At 36.0% G+C, this 22875-nt stretch overlaps 2 protein-coding genes across 8 annotated transcripts in view; one reads left to right on the top strand and one right to left on the bottom strand.

Moving 5' to 3' along the window:
* Positions 1 to 2548: 2548 nt before the first annotated feature.
* LOC135107949 (coiled-coil domain-containing protein 77-like) lies at positions 2549 to 13742 on the bottom strand. Of its 4 annotated transcripts, none has more exons than XR_010272068.1 (12): positions 13471 to 13718; positions 11702 to 11777; positions 10480 to 10601; positions 9354 to 9513; positions 8225 to 8417; positions 7696 to 7879; positions 6342 to 6504; positions 4142 to 4234; positions 3820 to 3936; positions 3353 to 3505; positions 2972 to 3220; positions 2549 to 2651 (listed from the first exon to the last, which is right to left on the bottom strand). XR_010272068.1 is itself a non-coding variant. In XM_064018404.1 (12 exons), exons 2-12 carry the CDS (start codon positions 13485 to 13487, stop codon positions 3056 to 3058), a joined length of 1443 nt encoding a protein of 480 aa, XP_063874474.1. In that variant the 5' UTR covers positions 13488 to 13572; positions 13687 to 13742; the 3' UTR covers positions 2696 to 3055. The 4 variants fall into 4 exon arrangements, 3 of the variants coding, with proteins under 3 accessions (XP_063874474.1, XP_063874477.1, XP_063874475.1); XM_064018404.1 differs by lacking the exon at positions 2549 to 2651 and having other exon boundaries at positions 2696 to 3220; positions 13471 to 13572; positions 13687 to 13742; XM_064018407.1 differs by lacking the exons at positions 2549 to 2651; positions 10480 to 10601 and having other exon boundaries at positions 2696 to 3220.
* Positions 13743 to 15360: 1618 nt separating this feature from the next.
* LOC135107946 (lysine-specific demethylase 5B-like) overlaps positions 15361 to 22875 on the top strand; it is a 19992-nt gene continuing 12477 nt past the window's right edge. The window contains exons 1-7 of one of the 4 annotated variants that reach the window (XM_064018398.1): positions 15361 to 15387; positions 18792 to 19008; positions 19767 to 19927; positions 20101 to 20283; positions 21517 to 21657; positions 22116 to 22242; positions 22707 to 22858. In XM_064018398.1, coding sequence (XP_063874468.1) covers positions 15376 to 15387; positions 18792 to 19008; positions 19767 to 19927; positions 20101 to 20283; positions 21517 to 21657; positions 22116 to 22242; positions 22707 to 22858 — 993 coding nt within the window. In that variant the 5' untranslated portion in view covers positions 15361 to 15375. Of the gene's footprint in view, positions 15388 to 15787; positions 16088 to 18791; positions 19009 to 19766; positions 19928 to 20100; positions 20284 to 21516; positions 21658 to 22115; positions 22243 to 22706; positions 22859 to 22875 lie in introns of those variants that run through there. The other 3 variants (XM_064018396.1, XM_064018395.1, XM_064018399.1) reach the window with 3 other exon arrangements.

Raw genomic sequence — 22875 nt, 5'->3', positions numbered from 1 at the left:
CATTCATTTATATTCATTTATCTATATACTCATTCATTACTTATTTATTATTTATCATTATTTATTACTATTTATCTATTCATTTTGCAAGTTCGGTTTCCACTCAGAGCTCAGCTCCCAGTCTTCACCTGCTTATATATAATTGAGCTTAGAGCCTCCACAAGAAGGCTGGAAGAAGTTCAGTCCTTCAGTAAGACCGGCATCCTCTAATCCCATGGAGGTTGCCTTCCCTTAAATTCTCGTCACCCCTCTAAAAGTGGCAGTCTCCAACCACACCGTGACTTCCTTGTTCACTCACAGCTGTCGTTGGATGGCGGTGTTCACACACTCCACTTCGAGCTGTTTCCACCTTATAATTATGTTTACAAAATTCATTTCTTTGTATATTTGATCTGTCACGGAATACCAGGTTGTGATTCCGCCAATAAATAGTTTCACAAAATTGGGTTGGAAACGTGTTAAACAGAGTTCAAAACATACATTTATTATTGAAAGAGATAAGACGAGTAAAAAAATAAATAAAATAAATAAAATAAATAAATAAAAAAATGAAATTTTTATGCACCCTTGTAAGTTTCTATTTAATGTCAAGTTTTTAATAAACGAATATAATTGTGAAATTAATAATGACTTCTGAGAGAGTGTGTGTGTGTGTGTATATATTATATATATATATATATATATATATATATATATATATATATATATATATATATATATATATATATATATATATATATATATATATATATATATATATATATATATATATATATATATATATATATATATATATATATATATATATATATATATATATAAAGGTACTAAGATTTTTGCTAAGTAAAGAACTGAGATCACATTCTCTCTCTCTCTCTCTCTCTCTCTCTCTCTCTCTCTCTCTCTCTCTCTCTCTCGTACAAAGATACTCCAGCAATGGTAAAGGAGACCAGCGCAAGTATGTTAAGTGTTATTACACGGACACTATTCTGCTCGGTGAACGACGTTCATTGAGGATTTTGGTGGACAAAGCCTGTTTTCGTCCACCGTGCTCAAATTACACGAAACTTTTTTTCTCACAAGACAAACAAAACAAGCAGAGACGTTTTCTGTGATACATGATCATAAAGAGCCAATTTTTAATGAGTGACTAAACTAATTTTTGTAAATTAATTTTTCCTAAAGATTAGTACAATACATGGCCATTATTTGAACATGTATTAAACTAAGTAAATACAAGACCAATATTCCTGATGAATTAATTGGTATCACATTAAAAACGCCATTTGATACAAAAAAGCCTCAGGCAAATTCGCCAACTACACTGGAGAACCTCATTTCGCACATAGCGGTTTTCAGCCCTATTCTATTCATTTGAGCAGCCACTCATCACTATATACCCTTTAGAACTCCTGACATTACTAGACAAAGCAGCAAAATAAGTCCCTCAGTTCCTCTCAGCCAAACTCCCCTCATTTCACTTATACCCTGTGGTTTTCTGCACTCCCCTCTCCCTACACATGATGAGTAGTAGCTGTTTAACCCTGTTCAGCCTAATATTACTAGGGAAACATTATTTAAGATAGAATATGACAAAATAATAATGTTACTTAAAATGGCTGCCATCGACACCAGCATAATCGTGCCATAATTTTGCTCAGTAACTCGACAATCTTTGCTCAAGGTAAAGCGTGTAATGGAGCAAAATCGTCCCCGTGTGATACTTTGGCTATGCAAGCTAGACATCGGAAACATGTATATCAACTTTACTATTCATCTTCATGTCCTCTTAGTAATTTCATTTATTTCATTAAAACTCCTCCGGCCACATATGGAAAACCAAGCATGTCACAACTAAACCATTCCAATAATCACATCAACCATGGTCTTCCATCCTTATTGGAGTGATTAACACAGAAGCACCACAAGAGAGATGGACGGGAGGACTGTGTTCACTCAAATAAATATATAAAATAAACAATGTAAATAGATTTTTTTTTTTCAATTTCCAAAATTACTTATTGAATTATATCCGTGATAAATAGTCAGCGCAAAATGAAAATCATAAATAAATTAACTGATTACATACAAGTATAATTATGTTACTAATGATAGTAATAGTGATAATGATGATGAAAATAATAATAATAATAATAATAATAATAATAATAATAATAATAATAATAATAATAATAATAATAATAATAATAATAATATTTAATAATAATAATAATACTATTATTATCATTATTATTATTATTATTATTATTATTATTACTCAGAGTGGATAAGAACAATATTCATTCTCTCATCTGGCATTAACTAATTTTCATCCCATGCCAAGACTGTCAAGAAAAAAACTCATCAAACTTGCCTGAAGGATTCTCTGTTTCATGAGTCAGTATAATAAAATACCAACATACTATCTAGGAAGAACTTTTTTTTATCCCAAGAAGACATTCTAGCTACACCTGTGCTTACCTTTCATGCTTCCCTACATGTCCCACCATCACAGCTTCACACATTTTAAAGGAAGGAAAAAACCAAGTTCAGACTTGCATTAAAAAAATATATTATGCACATAAATATCCTCTTATCACATCATAGGAACCAAAATACCTGGAAGGGACATCCCAGTTCAATTCTTGAAACTGAAAAAAATATATCAAAAAATGAAAAACAATAAAATACTAAATTTCATAGATCTAATTTAATTATCTCTGTATCTCAAGACAACTTACAATTCCACCAAAGAGGATAGCCATGGCAAAAATTCTTATCAAATAATCCTGACCTATAGGTTTGGCATTGTAATATTAATATATTTTATTCAGAACAAATTAAGACAAACATTTTCAATTTTAATCACTAGCCTTCAAGGACACAGTCCCTGTTTCCCTTTTCCTACAGTTCTCCAGAATGAAGAAATTTGTTCTCCCCACCTACAATTCTCCAATGTCTATAATATTACCTTCTTCCTCCCCCAACTCCTGTGCAAGTGGTCCTGAGGAATGGGTAGGTTCACTCTGCATCCACCTTCATCCCCCTCTTTCACCTATAACTCTCCAGTATGGACAAGGTCACTCTCCCCCTTGAGTGCCCTCCGTCTGGCCTCACTGATAGTATTCTGCACTGCCCGAACCAAAGTAGCCACTGCCTGCATCTCATTCAGCACTGTGAAATCCACTGGTATGGTATCACCAGAGAAGGCCATTGTCAGCTAGAAAAAAACAGCAAATGCATGTACTTAGCATTAAGAATTTCATATTATCTTTGCTATTTATTTCCTTTGACAAGGTAGATGATCATAAAATAAATAGTCAATAATAACAAAAAAATTATCTTTCCAAACCTTATACATCTGATGGACAACTGTCTTCATATCTTCTTTCAAAAGTCTGATGCTGGACTGAAAGCCTCGAGTATCTGTCTTTCGCCTTTCATCTAGCTTCATGTTTTCCTCTTTTAGCATTTCAATCTGTTTAGCAAGTTTTTGGTTTCGCTCCTGAGAATGAAAATATATTCATGTGTGAATAACAGTAAATCTAGAATAAATCACTTTCCTTCATGACCATCACAACAAAAAATTCACCTGAATAAATCATATTAAGACAGGAAGCATCAAACATCAATGAGTAAAAAAGAATTCCATATATACAGCAGTTAGAAGATATAATACTTATAATATCTTATCTTGATCAACTCCTGTTAGAGAAATTTCAGACTGGTATATACATTAAACCTTCATATTCTTAAGTTTAATCACATTTACTACCATTTTACTGATGGCCTGACTCCATGATCCAAATCCTGCCTCACCTTAAACATCTGCTCACTTGCTTCCTTCTCCTCACGAAGTTTGCACATTTTCTGCTCCAGCTGTAGACACTGGGACTCATAAACAGCACATAAATCTTCAGCTTCTGCCATCTCAGTCTGAGAGAGGACATGAAGCCTTTGTAAGCTATTCTCCAATATGGAGAATATCTATCTAGCAGTGAATGAAAGGCAATGTGCAGTGTGCATTGATTCATGACTGCAAGTAGGTTTAGTGAATCCACAACTACAACTAATAAGATTCATCTGCCTTTCAAATTAATATGAAAATTTGAAAGTTCTTAGGCTTAGCTTGATTTCTTACCCTCAGTAGTTCATTCTCTCGCCTCAGATCTTTAAGTTCACATGTTGATTTTGTCTTCGTTAGATCCGTATAACTGCCTGACCTGCCAATAGCCTGTAAAAATAAAATATATATCACAATACAGCCAATAAAATTTATACTAAGAGGGGATTACTGAGTGGGAAAATCTCTTTCTTAACTTTTTTTTCCTGCTAAAGTATTTATCCATCTCCTCTAATGACTGCTCCAAGGAACTCCATAAAGGCAGTAGTCATAGCAAGTCTCCAATTACTTCTGTGCATACTCTCTCTCTCTCTCTCTCTCTCTCTCTCTCTCTCTCTCTCTCTCTCTCTCTCTCTCTCTCTCTCTCTCTCTCTCTCTCTCTCTCTCTCTCTCTCTCTCTCTCTCTCTACTCACATACTTTTTAATCAAATTCATAATTGGTTCTCCTTTCGCATCCACCATATCCTACAATTGCATGAGAGGGAAACATATCCAAATAATGTACAAGATATATCATAAATTCATCCTCAAACAAATCACTAAAACATACAACCATCCATGTGCCAATTGGCACATACAACCATCCATGTGCCAATTGGTAAAGTGGACTCACCTACATCATCCCCAAACAGTGCACTCAGTCATGTTCCACAAGTCAGTCTTACAGCTGTCATGTTATTCAATCAAAGCAATATTTGTTGTGGAGGCAGTGAGGCACACAAGTAAAGTGCTTTAGGGATCAATGTGTATTTCCATGTATGAATTTCTGAGGCATGCCCATGTTCGCAAACATGACAATGCAATGCCAATGCAATGTTGGTGTTTACCCAGGTACCCTGGAACTACTACTGCTCTTGGAGCTCTCATGACTGCTACCATCAACCTATACAGCACCAGCCAAATACACACTAGCATCAGCCAATTTTCAATTTCCCATTTTTTGCATAAATTGCCTTAAGATAACATAAAATGATGTAAGGATGACTCATCACTGTCAAAATCAGCCTCATAATGCTTATCTAACACACTATCATCATTATTATCCTTAGATGCATCACTATCATCGATAGTAATGTTCCACAGTCAACCCTTCAATCTCCTTTTGTGCTAGCTTTCTTCCGTGACACACCATGATGCTGTTAGCACAAGATCAGGGAGGTCTATGAAGTGTGTAGGCCTAAGGTAAGCATCATTGATTTGACAGAATAAGGTTGTTGATTTAGTGTGTTCTTCACCTCTCATTCCAGGTTTAGTTTATGCTTTTCATGCATATTAGGAAAATATATAGGCTACATTCATTATATACCTCGTGAATGTCCTATAACTCAAAAAGAGAAAAAACACTAAAATTTGACATAACTGGCCACCAAAATTTTATCCAAAATATAAAAAAATTTTGTTGCAAGCACTCCTGGAAGCACTCAGCACTGTTACAAGGTTATGAAAAGGTGTGTAGGTGGCTCCCTATCATCCTAAGGCAAAAATATGTAGTGTGCAGCAGGCCATGTAACTAAGCACAAATTCTAAATAACCAGTCTCCCAACAGATCCCAACTGCTGTATACAATTGTCCTTTCTTGTGGCAATGTGTAGAAACCACTCAGTCCACCTGGGCAAATTTGTAAGATAGCAGTTACTATAGTTAAATTAATGCCATTAACACTCAAGCAAAGAAGAGTGCTGCAGCACTGAACTAATGCTGTTGACACTGTATGGATTAAGGTATCAGAATCTATCATTCCTGTAGACTTTTAGTGTTAGTGAACAAACACCAATGACAGCAATTAGGAGATCAAGAATATGGGAAATCACATTTCCTCACCAAAGATATCAGTGATATGACTCTTGTCCAGCACAGCTAAGGTGACACCTGAAACTATGATCACAAAAGACTTATCACTGTGCTAACCCCTAAATGGCTGGAATAGAACCATTTCATCACTGTGTTGGTCACACTGTAAATCATAACAACTGGCTGTTGCCTGTTGGTTCTGGGACTTGGGATCACAGTAGAATGGTGACACATTACCTCACAGAGCCTGACCTTCTCCAGGAAAGAGGTCACAGCCTCTGCTGACCAATTAATACTGCCATTCTGCCTCAACACTGCTTTTCATTCATCTACTGGTTGGCATGCAGAGAATCCCTGTTGAGAAATTTTTTAAAAGATCTTATACACTATATGTTTCCATTTTCTTCGAACATCAAAATCAATTTACCTCCAAGTGAGAGACTAAAGACATGTTTTCCTCCATAGAAGCTAAGACAGAGAGGAGATAGTCCTTCTCAGCCAACCACTTCATCTCCAGATCCTGCATTTTAGACTTGGACTTCAATGAATCTTGAATGGTCTCTGTGACAAGATTCTGGGACTCTTCTAACCTATAAGAAAATGGAATTTGCTGTAATTCTCTTGGTAAAGCAATACATGCACTCTAGTTGGAATGCTGATCCTTAGACCTCCACATAAAAGACAAAAAGCTTAGAGTAGGATGCAAAGTTCACATGGCTAAGTAGTATCCTATATCCTGACAAAGAAAACACTAATCATATTATCAATTTAGCATGAGTACATCACAAAAAAAATATTTTTTTTTATTAACAGAGGAATAGTTTCAGCAATTCTTTAAGAGAACCATAAAGTTTGTTTTACTCGTGACCATCTGTGTGACATCCACATGACATAACTGGTGTGAAACGAAACATCATAAAGTGGCTCTAGGATGACAGCCAAAAGTTAGAAGATGGATGTTTAGAGCTAATTTCCCTACTAATATTATATGGAATCTTTCCCTGCATGTGAAATCAAACTATACATCATGCGTGAAAAGCTACTTATTTTATTGGCTCAAAACTTATGTTGTTCAAGATTATGAAGATATCAAGTGACCAAGCATTTAAAAAAAATAATAAATAAATAAATGTTTAGATAGGAGGTGTAAGTTCTTCTGCTGTGGCTACACCTTTAGGGAAATGGTCCTGAAATGTGTGAAACATCAGAGATAGAGAAATAAATGAAGAGTGGAGTGTATCAAAAAGATCAAGGTAAGGCAAATGTGCAGTTAAGAAGACTTGAAAAGCAGCATATCAGAAAAGTGACAACAATGGGTACATGTCTTGTTATCTGGCCTTACTATAATTTTGAAGACCAAGGCTAAGTACCAATGGGAAGACCAAGAAATATGAAATGAGACTTTAGGAAGATACACATATTCCAGATAACTTAGATGATGTGTTGATGTGTTGCTCATTATTGTGTAGCTTGGTGAGCTGTAAACGGGAAACAAATGCTAACAAATGTGAATATAAATCATCCACTTCAAAATGCTGCTGCTGCTGATTATGTAAGTGTGGCATTTCAAGGCAACATTCAACATCAAGGATAAAAACAGTCTATGTTTTTAGTGGCACTGATGACATTAGCAAAACTTTCATCATGGTTTGTCTTGCTCCTTTTCCAATAACATCAACTTTCATTATATACCTCAACACCATTATCATTTCCTGTACTAAGCATCCATGCAAGGGAACAACAGTATACCAGAATAAAGTTTTTCCAGATCCTTAACTTGCCTTGCTGTAAGAAGATTGATGTGTGCCTCATCCTTGGAGACCTGAAGCTTGTTTTCAGAGGCTACTAATGTTCTGTCCTGGAGGAGAGCATCTTTCTCACACTGCCAGTTTCTCTTTGATTCTTGTAGTTGCTTTTTCAGGGAGTTAATCTCTGCTTTCAGGATTAATTCTTCATCACTTTCCTCTAGAAGAAAGAAAAACAAATATTATTTTTTTATGTTTCAGGTAGACAGTAAATGCTAATGATATATATATATGCTCTTCAAACACTTAAAAGCAAAAACAAAGAAGACAGCCAATGCAAATTCATCAAGGGCTACAGTTTCAAAACAATAAACCTTGTGCAAGAAAGTTCAGCATTGATTTGGCATCTGTAGAAGCCTGATCCATAAATTTATGATCTTTAGATTCTGAGCACCTGTGAACTTGCTATTTTCTCATCTGATCAAGACCTAAGAAAAATATTTTATTTTTAGAGCAAAAATTTCCCTCTTTCACTTTCTTAATTGCACACCACTGAGCTCATTACCTGGGTGTCCTGGTGCAGGCTTTGGCAAGTCCTCCCTCAGCTTATTATGGAGCATTCTGAGGTGTGGTGGCAACCTCTGTTTGACAATGGTGGTGCGGCGGGCATCACGCAAGAACACCTTCAGCTCTCCCTCTGTCAAGCCACTCAAGGTCAACAACATTGACACCTTCTTCTCAGCCTCTAGATTTGCTAACTGAAAATGGCATTTATGGATTTAGATAATGTAAGTGATAAAGCTGATATAAAAGCAATCTGACAGGTACTTCAGATTCGTAGGATGAGTGGAAAATTACTAGGAGTTGCAGAAAGCTTCTATAAACAAAACAAGGCATATATGAGGATAGACAAAGAAAAAGGAGTACTTTCCAAAGTTGATTTAAAACAAAGGTGCTTCATATCCTCAAGATGTGTCAACTTCATTCACAACTTGGGTGGAAAGAAACATAAAAACTAGAGTTAGGAAACAATGGGACAGATTGTAGAGCTCAGAAGTAATGGAAGATGAGCTTAAAGGCACAGCACTTCTTGCTGATAGCTGGGAAAGGCTGTAAATGTAAAGTCTGGTTAGAGAATTTGAATGGTGTACTATCTGGGGGATCAGTCTCAGATATAGTGTGGTTGACAAGCACTGACATTTCAAATTGAAACAGCAAGGCTCCTGCTCATTCACCCTAAGCTTACTTCATCCTCTGCTTAGAAATGACTTCTCAAGAAAATAGTTTATATACAATTAAGAGATTCCAAGGAAATAAAGAATAACAAATAAATAAATATCACATGGAAAGAAAACTGCAGTAACCAACAATCTAGCAAATACACAATATTACTGAAATGGAGAATTATTTGGTATTACAGGAACGCAAGAGGTCATTTCCAGGGACTGAATCCCAGGCAAAACACTCAGGGTATACAATTACATAGCCATAAATGATCGCCAAGGCCCAAGTGGATTTTGGCCAGGCTTGACATGCTTCTCCTTACAGTCGCATCCCTCTAAATGCTCATTTCTTTGCTGTTATACAGAGATATAATAATAATAATAATAATAATAATAATAATAATAATAATAATAATAATAATAATAATAAAAATAATAATAATAATAATGATGCTGATAATTGATACTTACCTGCAGCTGTTCATTTTCTGCATGAAGACGAGAAACTTGCTGCCTCTCTGCATGGAGGAAAACATTGATGTCCGACAAGGCTGACCGCAGCTCAATCAGCTCACGTGTCATGTCCTGACGCTCCCCTTCATCAAATGTGGGTCTTGATGCCTTCCTGTATCTGTAGCAAAGCAAAAATGTTTAAAATTTATCCTAATTACATCAAACTACTACTTCCATATCTGTACAGTTATCCTCAAACCATGTCAAGTCACAATTACCTATATTACATCACACTATTACTAATTCTCCACTTCATATCTACTGTTTCACTGAATAATGTTTTAACATTGCTCACATTATATAGCCCAACTTTCCTTTTCCCATTTCCATTTTCCTTACCTACTTGGAATATCACTTTGCTACATATGTGCCTTTTATTTCCCAAAAATCTACTCTTTTAAAGGTTAAACAAACCTGTAACTAAAACTCATCATACTTTAAATGCATGCCTTGATGCACTTTCCTGTACTTGAGAATCATGAAAAGGAAAAGAACATCTGAATGTAAAAGCAGATGACTAAATAAGTATAAGTATGCATGTAGTACCTACGAGTCATAAATCTAATAATGTAAGTCATAAATATGTCCCAGTGAATGTGCTATATATCTATGTAGACACGAAAATCATTGAAAGATGAAATTAAACTCATGTCTCACCTAAAATAAGCAGCAAAAAGTAAGAAAATACAAGAATATTACTTTCTAAGATATTTATTTTGAAATCTAAGGATAAAGTTGTAAATTCCAAGGTATTCTTAATATCTCCCTAACAGACAAAGTATATACCACATATGTGGACATCAAGGCATAATTTAATGACCAGCCTTCTTGACATTACTAATCCTCAACACTAAATACTAAATCATGAGATAATAAAAATCCGCACAGACTTCAACACCCAAAAAATTAAAGATGCCTGGGATACAACTGTATGACAGCTAAAATAGCAAATACAACTACAATTATATAAACATAATGCATACATTTAATGAATATAAAGTTGCAAATCAGGATCACTTGTCACTTTGTATATCTTTCACTCACACTATCCTCCATTTTCACAATTAATAAAACATGATCTCACTTCTCAAGCAAGTCCCACATGCGTTGGTGTTCTGTTTCAATCTTAGTGATTTTTTCTCGGTAAAAGTCAAGAAGGCGTTGTGATGGCTGCAACTTTCCCAGCTCCTCGTTAACATCAATTCTCTGTCCAAGGCAATATGGTAATATATATATATATATATATATATATATATATATATATATATATATATATATATATATATATATATATATATATATATATATATATATATATATATATATGATTAATTTATATGGGTAAACACACACACACACACACACACACACACACACACACACACACACACACACACACACACACACACACACACACACACACACACACACACACCTCACATGACTATATGAATAGAGAAAGAAATGGCAAATGAATAAATGTCACATAAAAAAATTTTGCATAAGTTCGAAGACTGGAACTACAAATTAATTATCAACACAATTCAAACATCTGAAAAGGAAAAGATACAATAACAAACAGCAGGCTATCACCAAAAGACCATATAAATGACAAAGTAAGGAACATCCATCACTTGTTGGCAAATATAAGAATAGCATTTAGATACATGAACGAGTAAATGATTAATAAAGTATTCAATACTCAAATATGCAGCATTAGTATCAAACCTATATCTGAAAAAAACATATTGAAAAGATGGACAGAGTGGAAAGAGCAGCTACAAAGACTTGAAAGATCTTAGCTAAGAAGACTTGACAAACTAAAGCTTCCAACACTAGGGAAGAGACAAAAAATGACATGACATGATCATGATGTACAAATATGTAGAAGGAAAAGAAAATATTTATATCACGGACTTTGTGGTTCCATAAGAATTAACACTAAGAGGACACAGTACGAAATTGTACAAAAAAAGAGCAAAGAAAGATTTGAGGAAATATAATTTTTCTGGCAGAGCAATCAGCCAACGGAATGCATTGACTGACAAAATTTTGTGTGCTTTAAAGATAAACATGACAAATCAACTTTAAAAAATGGGAGATTACAAGCTTGACTCAGTCCTGTAAAAATACAATTAGGTAAGAACACACACACACACACACACACACACACATAGAATTGATTCCCGTAATATCACAGTCACATGGCACCACACATGTAGAAAGATAAATAGACAGATAGATAGATAATTATACTATAATTATTCTTAAAATGTACAGGCATATATTTCATCAAAATATCTCACCTCAGCATTTTTTAATGCATCTATACTTCTTCTGTTGACTGAAAAATTATTTGCCTTCTTCAGAGAACTTCTTAGTCTGAAAATAAATCACACAAGTTGCATTTAAAATGTCATCAATTTTTCTTTATCTTATTCTATTCAGGTGTAATTTACCTAGCAAGCATCTTACCACACCTGAACAGTGAACCTACCACAAGTGAACCTATCCCTATCCAAGGGTCATCATCCTTTAAAAGTTTACACCTAATCCTTTTATTCAGATTGTGGCTGTATAAGTGATGCATTTAAAGGTGGCATCCACAAAAATTTCACATTACTTTTTATACAATGTATGCTTTCTCAACACAACTCAGCTATACATTCTGTAAGCAACCTATACATTCTCAAGTAAGGAGTTCAGTAAAGATACATCTCCAGTGGTACACACATCAAATGTCCGACATGTTTGTGTAAGAATTATTGGATAATCTTACCAATAGTAGTTCCTCGTGAAGCAGCTTAATTATGCATATATGGTGATGAATACTCACTGTACAACATGTGTGAGAGTTTTGTTTTGGGGTCACGCATGGTTACATTACAGTGGTGTGATCTGTCTTGCGCTGCATCACAAATTCTAAGATCATACCGATGAGGCTCACTTGGAGATACAGTGTAATGGCCATGTTTGTATGTTGGTTTCCAATATGGAATGGCGCATGCTCTCTTGTATCTCTTTCGTTCAGCCACCAATGAGAGTTGTCCTTTTAATGACGTATTAAAATGTAATTTAACATCATTTACTTCAGGCCAACATGTCAATCACCACATGCATTTGTGGCAGCTGTGGTAGTCAGCTGGCTAACCACAAGGGTACCTAGTGACAATGATAGCCATACACAGTGAATATAAATTTAAACAAAAGTATTTTATTGTGCAGTTCCATAAGCAAGATGACATGGGTGTACATTTCTTAAGACTGCACAGTGTTTTGCTGAAATCAACTGAGTGCTGAATACTGGAGTATCCTTTGAGGATGAAGAAGGTGAGGTCGACCGACCACATCCTGGACCTTCTACTTCTTAAGGTAAATGGTTAGGTTACATTAGGTTAGTGTCCTTAAGTTGGGGGGCATCCATGAGGGGGCTTTCCCACCAAGTCCACAAGCTTGCTTGTCCTGGAGAGGTGGGGCAGTAGAATACATAAGATGCCGCTATTGGTTAGACTTAACGAATTTACATAATCTACAGTTATGCACCATAACCTAATAATAAAAACATCAACTATTATAGTGAGATGATCCCCAGCACATCTCCCCAATGGATGAGTAGTAGCAATGACAAATGTTTCCTTCTGTAAGTTATACAATCACCAAGAAACCTGTTGCTCTAGCAGTCTTGCAAATTATGAAAATCCACCGGCCGGTATGCACTGAAAATAACCAACTACTTGGGGCCTCACGTATCATACTACAACAAATATAATCCAGCCTACGGTGACATAAGGTAAATCTGATCCTCCTAATCGATTAGTCTGCACAGGAACTGGCTGCCTGAAAGTGTAATTAAGATATAAGCCCATTAAGATAAGCATACCCTCAGCTGTTGACACCACATAACAGTTTGAGGCAAAGTTCGGTAATTTCTTAAAACACCAATGACACAAACTTAACTTCAAGGCAATACTTATATCAACGCAGAATCACTAATACTGGGCTGGATCCACAGGTAGTAACTCTACTCAGTAAACTCCTGTACGAAAAGAGTGAATGTGTTGACATTTGAACCCACCTGTCTGTCGCCGCCATGCTGCAGTGTTTACAGGAGGCGGCGGAGGGGCGGCGCACCTTTATTCTTGCCTGTTGGGGAGCGACGCTCACCTCGGAACCAACACTGCATTAAAATATGCCAGTTTAATAATAATGCTTGAAAACCCTCTTTCTATTCCACACCGGAAAACGAATATTGTGCAGTTACGTAAGACGCCACACGGGGAACGCCCTTCACCTTCACTTATACTTTGCTGTTCCCTGCAGCGAGATTTGTGGATGGTACAGCGCATGATCCACATTATTATTATTGTTGTTAATTTTTTTTTTCTTCGATTCATATAAAGAGATCTTGTCTATATACACACCGTACACCTGTGACGATATATATATATATATATATATATATATATATATATATATATATATATATATATATATATATATATATATATATATATATATATATATATATATATATATATATATATATATATATATATATATATATATATATATATATTTTTTTTTTTTTTTTTTTTTTTTTTCCGTCTGTAGATTTCCTTATAGGCATTACGTAAACCGAGATCTGAAGCTTCATGCTTCTTTGTTTTCGCCTACCATACCAACGTATAGGCTATATTATAGACATATTGATACATTGTTTGCTTCTATTTTGAAACATCTATTTGTAGAATGAGAGACAAAGGCCAAGGTTCCGAGCAGCTGAGTTAGTATATACTGTACTTGAGAAATCCTCGGTAATATATGCGAAGAATGGATGATAAAAGCGATTCAAATGTTTATTATGTCAAGTAAGGATGAAAATATGATATATGGAGCCCTCGAAGCATCCCCGATATATATATATATATATATATATATATATATATATATATATATATATATATATATATATATATATATATATATATATATATATATTTTTTTTTTTTTTTTTTTTTTTTTTTGCCTCAGAGAAAAAAAAAAAATTTCATAGAAATCAAAATGATGGAATACGCATATGCAAGTGGACGACCTCCACCCCTACAATGAAATGAAGTGGGTAATGCAAGAGAAAGGGGTGACAAGGGAAAGAAAGGAACATGTCACGAGAGAATGCAAGGACATTAATATATATGGAGACTTCAGATTGCAAATATCCGCTTGGGAGAATGACAGGCAAACAGACACCTAAACAGATAGATAGAGATAGACTGATAGATAGGTAGAGACAGAGACAGACAGACAGACAGACCAGACCAGACAGACAGACAGATAGATAGATAGATAGATAGATAGATAGATAGATAGATAGATTAATTGATTGATTGATTGATTGATTGATAAAAAAGATAGACAGACATACAGACAGTCAGACAAATAGACAGACAGACTGATAGTAGATAGATAGATAGATATATAGAAAGATAGACAAACAGATAGACAGACAGATAAATAAATAGATAAATAAATAAATGAATAAATAATTAAATAAATAGATAGATAGATGGATAGATAGATAGATAGATAGATAGATAGATTAATAGACAGACATATATATTAAAGGCATAACATCTTGTGATATATATATATATATATATATATATATATATATATATATATATATATATATATATATATATATATATATATATATATATATATATATATATATATATATATATAATGTATTATCTTTGATCATAAACATACCATGATATATCTACATGAAAACAATAAATATAGAAATTATAGCGCAAGAAATTCCAAAGAAAAGCAAATTAATGGACTGAATTTGCAACTGAAAATTATCTACCTAAACACTTAGAAGATAGACTCTGTGCTGCTGTTAGTTATCTCGTGGTTTTAATCGATTTTCTGTTACGTTAGAATAGTTATTCAATAATAAACAAAAAAAGGTGAGATGATTACCAAGGTGAGTACACAGCTATAGGCTCAAAGGAGACGTATTATTTATTTATCTATTTTTTTCTGGTATTAGTATATTCATATGTTTAGAAAATTTCCTTGTAGCTTTCATCACATAGTACTGTACACGTACCTAACAGACCAATTTTATGATGCAATACTAATATCGGTCACCAAGCGATTGAAAAAAAAAATATATATATAATAAATAAAGCAACAACTATAGAAGGAATTGTTGTGAGAAGAAATGAAAGATATATCCCCGCACACATTAAGTCATGTGATTTTAAGTATTTTATATGGTTTAAGCAATTTTAAACAAATTATATAGAAATTCCAATATTGTTCAGTAAACAGATATAAGATCTAGTTTTGTTTCCTAGTGTGCGTCAGGCTGGCAGTGTATTCCTCCGCGCGAGAGAGTCAGGCCGTCAGTAGTAAACAGAAGTAGTGGGGAGGTGGACGTTCGCCAGATCTTCCTCTGCCCCTGCCTCCTTATATCGGACATGACTTCTCCTCGCTGTTCGGCGTGATACCTGATTTTTTTTTTGGGCAAGATGACCTCACCGGAGTTCCAGTTCATACCTCCCCCAGAAGCCCCCGTGTTCAAGCCGACGTGGGAGGAGTTCCAGGATGCCCTGGGATACATTAACAAGATACGGCCCATCGCTGAGCAGTCCGGGATCTGTAAAATAATTCCTCCACCGGTAATACACAGCGTCGCACTTGTCTATTCACCTCTAGATTAGCTTTAACACGCCCCTTCCTGTGCCTTCGTGAACTATGTGCTGTGGGTAGCTGAGTAATTAGGGCGAAAAGAGGGCGATGACTGATTTCAGTGGTAGCCTCTGCCGAAGGTGTGCACGGAGGAGCACACTACTTCGTGGGTGAGAGCGACGCGTTCTTTGGGAGATTGGCTTGTTTTTTGTTCCGAATGTGGAAGAGGAGGGGTATTTGACCCGATGCCGCGGGTTTTTAGATGTTTTTACGACCACGGAAGCAGTGCATTAACGTAAGCTTGGCCGCATATGCGTGCAGGGAGGAGACGTGCACGCGTCTGTAAGGGATATGGCGACCCAGGCCTCATCCTTTTTTGACTGTCTTCGTGGCGTCACCTTCACCCTCGAGGCTTTATGACAGCCTTCACGTGTGTTAGGTGCTGTGAGATGACAATGCGGGGATGTGGACAGCGGGGCGTGTGGGAAATATTCGCAGAGCTACGCGTGTTACATGACGCGACAGGGGATTTAAAGAACCGTTCCCAGTAAACATATAGGATACAAGCGGAAGATAAAAGCGTGAGGTGTGGCCCCATGGTGCGGCCAGCATGACACTAGCCACACGTAGCCTGCCTTCTTGAACTGAAAGTAGGGTGTTAGGAGACGTATGGAGGATGTCAGTAATAGTGACGGTGGTCATGGGAGGTGCTCGTGACGTGACCAGAAACATGGGGGTGGGATGGCGATGCTGCAGGAGGAGCTCTAATCTCGTGTGCAGAACTTTATTTTCAGGTTAATTTAGTTTGTTCAGGATGGGTGATGGGTAACGCTGGAGTAGCGAGGGCAGGGTGTGGATGGATGACCCCCGCATGTCGCAGCAGCGTGGTGCCTGCCCTGGGTGGGGGTGGGGGAACTTAGAGTGGCGTTAGGGCGTGGAGAGGGACACAGCCGGTCAGCATTCAAAGAAAAATGTCAGATAGGGATAGTTATGAGGGTATGGGTGGAGGCAGTCAAGATAGGGTCAGGAGGTGGAGAAGGGTGGAAGCCATTTTGTCTCATTCCAGAATCACATCTACACCAAAATGTTCATATACATCTAGTTTCTTTTTGACTAATACTAGATATGTCTAGTTTTGAACATACTTGTACACATAGAACTGATGGAAGTGTTCATGATGACTTGTCTTTGCTATGTAAGTGTGTGTATGATATATATATATATATATATATATATATATATATATATATATATATATATATATATATATATATATATATATTGTGTGTGTGTTTAGAGTTGAAAGGTAATATTACCCTGGTGAAGTAACTTAGTCACCAGAGAGGCTGAAGCACTGCATTGTGTCAGTCATGTATCATTACCAATCAACATGGCATTTAATGGTACAAAAAATAATTAAGAAAATTCCTGTATAGTATTGCATATGAAATGCCCATATAGAGATGGATAAATGGTGAAAATATTTTGAAAATTTTATCTATTTATTTATTGTGTTTACAAAACCAATACTAGTCCAGAGACTTCAGAAAAATCCAAAAGTGCCTATTTTCTTCGCAGCACCACTCCAGCAAATATGCTGCTAACCCAGAAGGGAAGACCGTTGTAGGTTAGCAGTTTGTTTGGTATCAATTTATGTTTTCATAAGCAGCTTGGTGGAAGAATCTAACCTAACCTACTGGTGGCTAGAAAAGGGAATTATGTACTGTAAAAGGATTAACTATTTTTATTAATGTGACCCATGGGTTGAAGGATGTAATGATGCTGTCACCCAAGGCATCTGGTGTCAAATACATGAGCTGGAACTTAAGTTTCATCTTTATGGTAAGCCTTGTTATGTAACTAAGTTAGTGAACACTTCTTGAAACCATCATGGACTAAAGTACAGTGTGCATTTCCTATAGTACTCAGTTTAAAATCAGTGTGATGTGACTGTACAAATTAACTAATTGATATCTAAAAAAAAAAAAGAGAGAAAAGACCAATTTCAGAGTTCATTGATTGTTTTGATAAAACTGAGACAAGGTTAGGCTGAAAATTTTGACTAAAATGTTTCTCACCAGTGTTACCCACAAACAACTTGAATTTCATACTAACACAACTGGGTTTCATCCTAGCTCCATAAGCCAGTGGAATTACATCCTGGCTAAAGTATTTGAGGCTGCTCTCTTCTTACCTCTTTCTAAAGCCAGATTACCCCTTACTGTTTAAAATCTCTTCTCTGCCAATAATTAAGTTAATAGTAAAATAGAGTAGCCAGGTGGTGTAGGGAGTAGCATGCTGAGCTCTCTGATGAGAGGATGCACTTGAATCTTGGACAAGATGGTGACAAGTTTATGCTTACCTAGTTTAACGCTGCCTAACCACTTATAACTTTGAGGGAGGCCATTGCTGCATTGCCTGATGAAGACAAACTATGTATAATTATTTACATCTTTATAATAAATCAAATTAACCAATATCTATATCAGCCTGATACAGCACCAGTCCACAGTGAACATTTTCCCTTAAAATTCTCAATGGTTTATCATGTATGTCTGGAATGCTTGACTAGATAACTTGTGCAGCTTTACGAGGTGTGCTTGCTTGTGTGTGTGTGTGTATGTGTGTGTGTGTGAGTGCTTGGTTGTGTGTGTTCTTGTGTGCATGTAATTACATTGTATTACATCTTTCCAGGATTGGCAACCTCCATTTGCTGTTGATGTTGATAACTTCAAGTTTACACCACGTATTCAGAGGCTGAATGAACTTGAGGCACACACCCGGATCAAGCTTAACTTTTTGGATCAGATTGCAAAATTCTGGGAACTTCAAGGGTCATCCTTGAAAATACCAGTTGTTGAGAGGAAAGCTCTTGACTTGTACTCACTGCACAGGCATGTGTGGTCAGAAGGTAAGAATTTAGTGCCCTTCAGCATGATTTTGTGCCCATGTTTTTATAGTGAGTCAGATGCAAAGTATCATCTTTTATTATCAGTTCCTTCTGTTGAACCTTTAATTTACATTATTTACCAGGAAGTGCAAGATTACTTAGTTCTGGCTCAGGATCACTGGGTAATATCAGATTTATGCTTATTTGTTAAATAAAAGTGATGTACTGTACTGATTTAATTGCAGTTCTTGTAGGAATATCATGAATATCATTATATTATTGCCTGAAATTATCCTTATCCTTATTCTTGAATACATAAAAGCCATTGTCCCGAAGAGTTCACTGCTTACTTAAGGCAAGTCACAAATAATGGCTATCTATTTGTGAAGGATGTCAAATTGTAATTCTGCCAGTATTTCATTGATCTGTGACAGTGGAGTGTTATGTATTCTGTATATGGGAGTAAAAATATGGGGTTTTAATTAGTGATGCCTCCAGAGTATGCAGAAATAGCTGAGGGAATATTAGTTTGTCATTAAAGTTCCAAAAGGGAATTGAGCATTAGGTATATAAACTAATGGAAAAAAAATTGGCAAAATGACGAGAGATTTGTAAAGGATCAAAGTTGAAGAAAAGTAGTGCTGTCAAGTTTCTCTGAGCTTTGAACATGAAGGATCAGTAAAAGATATCATGCTCTAGAATTATGCCATGGCCATGGAATTAAAAGGAATTATATCCCAGTAACAGACATACTGATGAAACATATTTTCATGATGTAGGTGGAAATGAACAAGTCTCAAAAGAACGCAAATGGAACAAAATTGCATCTCGTATGGGATTCCCAGCAAACAAAAGCTTGGGAGCTCTGTTGAAGGCACATTATGAGAGGATTCTCCAACCCTATGACATCTTTAACAAAGGCAAATTGTTACCCCAAGTGGTAAGTTCAGAACATGCCTAGATAATGGATGAATTTGCCATAATATCTGTTTTCTTCGTATAAAACATTTTTAAATAATTTGCACAGCAGTTCAAGACAAAGATATCATTAATATTGGAAATATGTTAACCTGTTTCTTATAACTGAAAGTATTTTGCCTCTGATGTCTTTAGAAAACAGAAGTTAAGGAAGAAGATGCTGACACAACAGACAAGGACTACAAACCCCACAAGATCCCAAGCCGCATGGCTGGCAAGATTCCAGAAAGTGAGAAGAATGGCCGTCGTTCACGTCGTCACCCTGATGCCTCAGAGGCCAAAACTGACACTCAGGTTGGTTTTGGCTCTGATGATGAGGTTAGTGGATGTCAGATCTCTGTGCATGGACTGCAAATGCCTCTGTCTGCTTTGGAAAATCTGGTAGTACTGAAGCCTCGGCAGCACTGACACGCACGTCTTAGCTAAGGATGGTCTTTCAAAGGGCAGCTGTTGAGTTTCTATTTGTATTCATGGTTCATTCTTGCTGCGTTTCAGCCACTTTAATTATATTTAGTTTTATTCCATTAATTCTTCTGTAGTTCTTTCTTGTATTCTTTTAACAGCTGGTTAAGTACTTCAATCCTTAGATAAATTTTTCCTTGTGGTGTGTATATCTATATCTATTAGTGATAGTTGATATATGTAGAGACATTATCTTTGCTAATCCCCTTTAAGAAGATTAGTAGCTTTGTATATTGATGGATTTATTTGTTTATGTATATACATATACATATATGGTACATATATTTGTTCTCTTCATATATTTAGTAGTTTAAGGTGTTCCTCTTGATATTGTTTTAAGTTCTTGTGTTTTCATGACCTTGTATTACATGCAGATTGACTCCTAAGGTGAAATTTGTATCCCAATCATAACTTCAAGTATAGGTTTACATTTGGCAACAAAATTAGTCTTGGTATCAAAAAGATAATTATGATGTATATTTGGATGCATGTGAGCTATTGGAAGATGTTAATTTATCTTACTCAAAAAATTGTTCATGATTTGTCCCAAATTATTGATATGGTACAACTGTAAAGGCATCAACAAACAAGGCCGACACCACCATCAACCACCTCAGCTGACACACCTGTGCATCAGTATCCTGAATCAGGAATTGTTGCACAAATCTCTTGAAAATAACCTGCTTTTATATTTTTTAAACTGTCTATTTCTTTCTTTGTCTTTGCATGTGCTTCCACATGAGTAGAGAAGTTGTATTGCAAATATCTATATATGAAATTCCCTTGAAATTGAGACCTACAAAAGTTATTTGAACGTTTATCAGTGTTGCACAGTTAGACGAAGGAACATACACATGTGCACCCGTAGCTTAGTGCATTCACTAATGGTGGGGAAAAGCAGTGCCTCAGACTCGTAGCATTTTGAGCAAAACAGCGAATGAAGAATGAGGAGTTAAGTGCAGATTTGTGGGATTTATTTGTTTTTTTATTTTTTTATTTTTCTAGTGATTAGGTTAGTGGTTATCTGGTTAGTAAAAAGATGGGCAATGTAGGAGGCTAGTGTCTGATGGCCATACTTTTGTATTATAGGAAGATGGAAAAGGCAGCAAGGAACTTAAGAGGCTTCAGTTTTATGGTGCTGGACCCAAGATGGCTGGCTTTGACAAGTCCTCGCCCGAGGATACGGGAAAGACTCGTGGGAAGAAAGTTGATTATTCAGACCAAGACCCAGTGAGTAATATGGGTTGCTTAATGCTTAAGCTGGTCTAGTACCCCCCTCCCCAACAAAAATTTTTTATTATTTTTTTTATTTTTTATTTTTTTAAGCTTTACTGTAGAATTCTTCATATACTGCCATCACAGTGCCTTCAAGATTCTTGTTGAAATTACTTTCTTCCTATATTTATGTGTACTTGGTGGCATGAATATAACAAATAACAAGGATGCTTTGAGAGTTGTGCTGATAGCTTGTTGGTAACACATATATGCACATGGACTGAGGAGTCATTATTGCATGAAGTTATGTATTGATTTGTTAACAGTGACAAAACTACAGTGTAGTTGAATGCTAATACTCTACCATACTTACCATCCAAGGAATTGTGAGGCCATGTCATGATTAAAGTGGTAGACATACATCTTGGTAAATTTTTCATTTGTGAAGCAGAATTTGCATTTTCTGTGTACAGTTGGCCAAGTACATCTGTCTAAACTGTGGTCGAGGGGATGCTGAAGATCAGATGCTGCTGTGTGACGGTTGTGATGACTCCTACCACATCTTCTGCCTAGTGCCACCCCTGCTTGACATACCAAAAGGTTTGTAGCAAGTGTTGAAAGACCTGTCTTTGTGTAAATATGTTTACTCATTCGCTTGCTGAATATTAAGGATTTTCAAAGATCATTAAAGAGGATTAAGAGAATGAATGGTAGGAAGTGTTTATTTCCTTCTTTATTGGCTCTGATGTTGCAATTTTATTTTTTTATGAACTCTATTGCTGGCTGTTGAGCTGTTGTGGTTAAATGTCTAGCTATAAGACTTCTGATTGACAATATTTCTCTCTCTCTCTCTCTCTCTCTCTCTCTCTCTCTCTCTCTCTCTCTCTCTCTCTCTCTCTCTCTCTCTCTCTCTCTCTCTCTCTCTCTCTCTCTCTCTCACATATGAAGTGGGACAAAAGCATTATCTGTTGTTCTTCCAGGCACCTACTTTTACTGGATTTTTTTGTAATTTCTGGATGAGTTCAAATTAATCAAGCATAATAATGGTCTTCAAACTATTTCAGGAGACTGGAGGTGCCCCAAATGTGTGGCAGTGGAGGTCAGTAAACCTGTTGAAGCATTTGGTTTTGAACAGGCTCAGAAAGAATATACCCTGCAGTCCTTTGGAGAAATGGCTGACAAGTTCAAACAAGACTATTTCAACATGCCAGTTCATGTGAGTAATCAGCCTCA

This window comes from Scylla paramamosain, chromosome 16, assembly GCF_035594125.1.
Source record: "Scylla paramamosain isolate STU-SP2022 chromosome 16, ASM3559412v1, whole genome shotgun sequence".
Lineage (NCBI taxonomy): Eukaryota > Metazoa > Arthropoda > Malacostraca > Decapoda > Portunidae > Scylla > Scylla paramamosain.
Note: the sequence above shows the minus strand (reverse complement) of the source record. Positions and strands in the feature narration are given on the sequence as shown.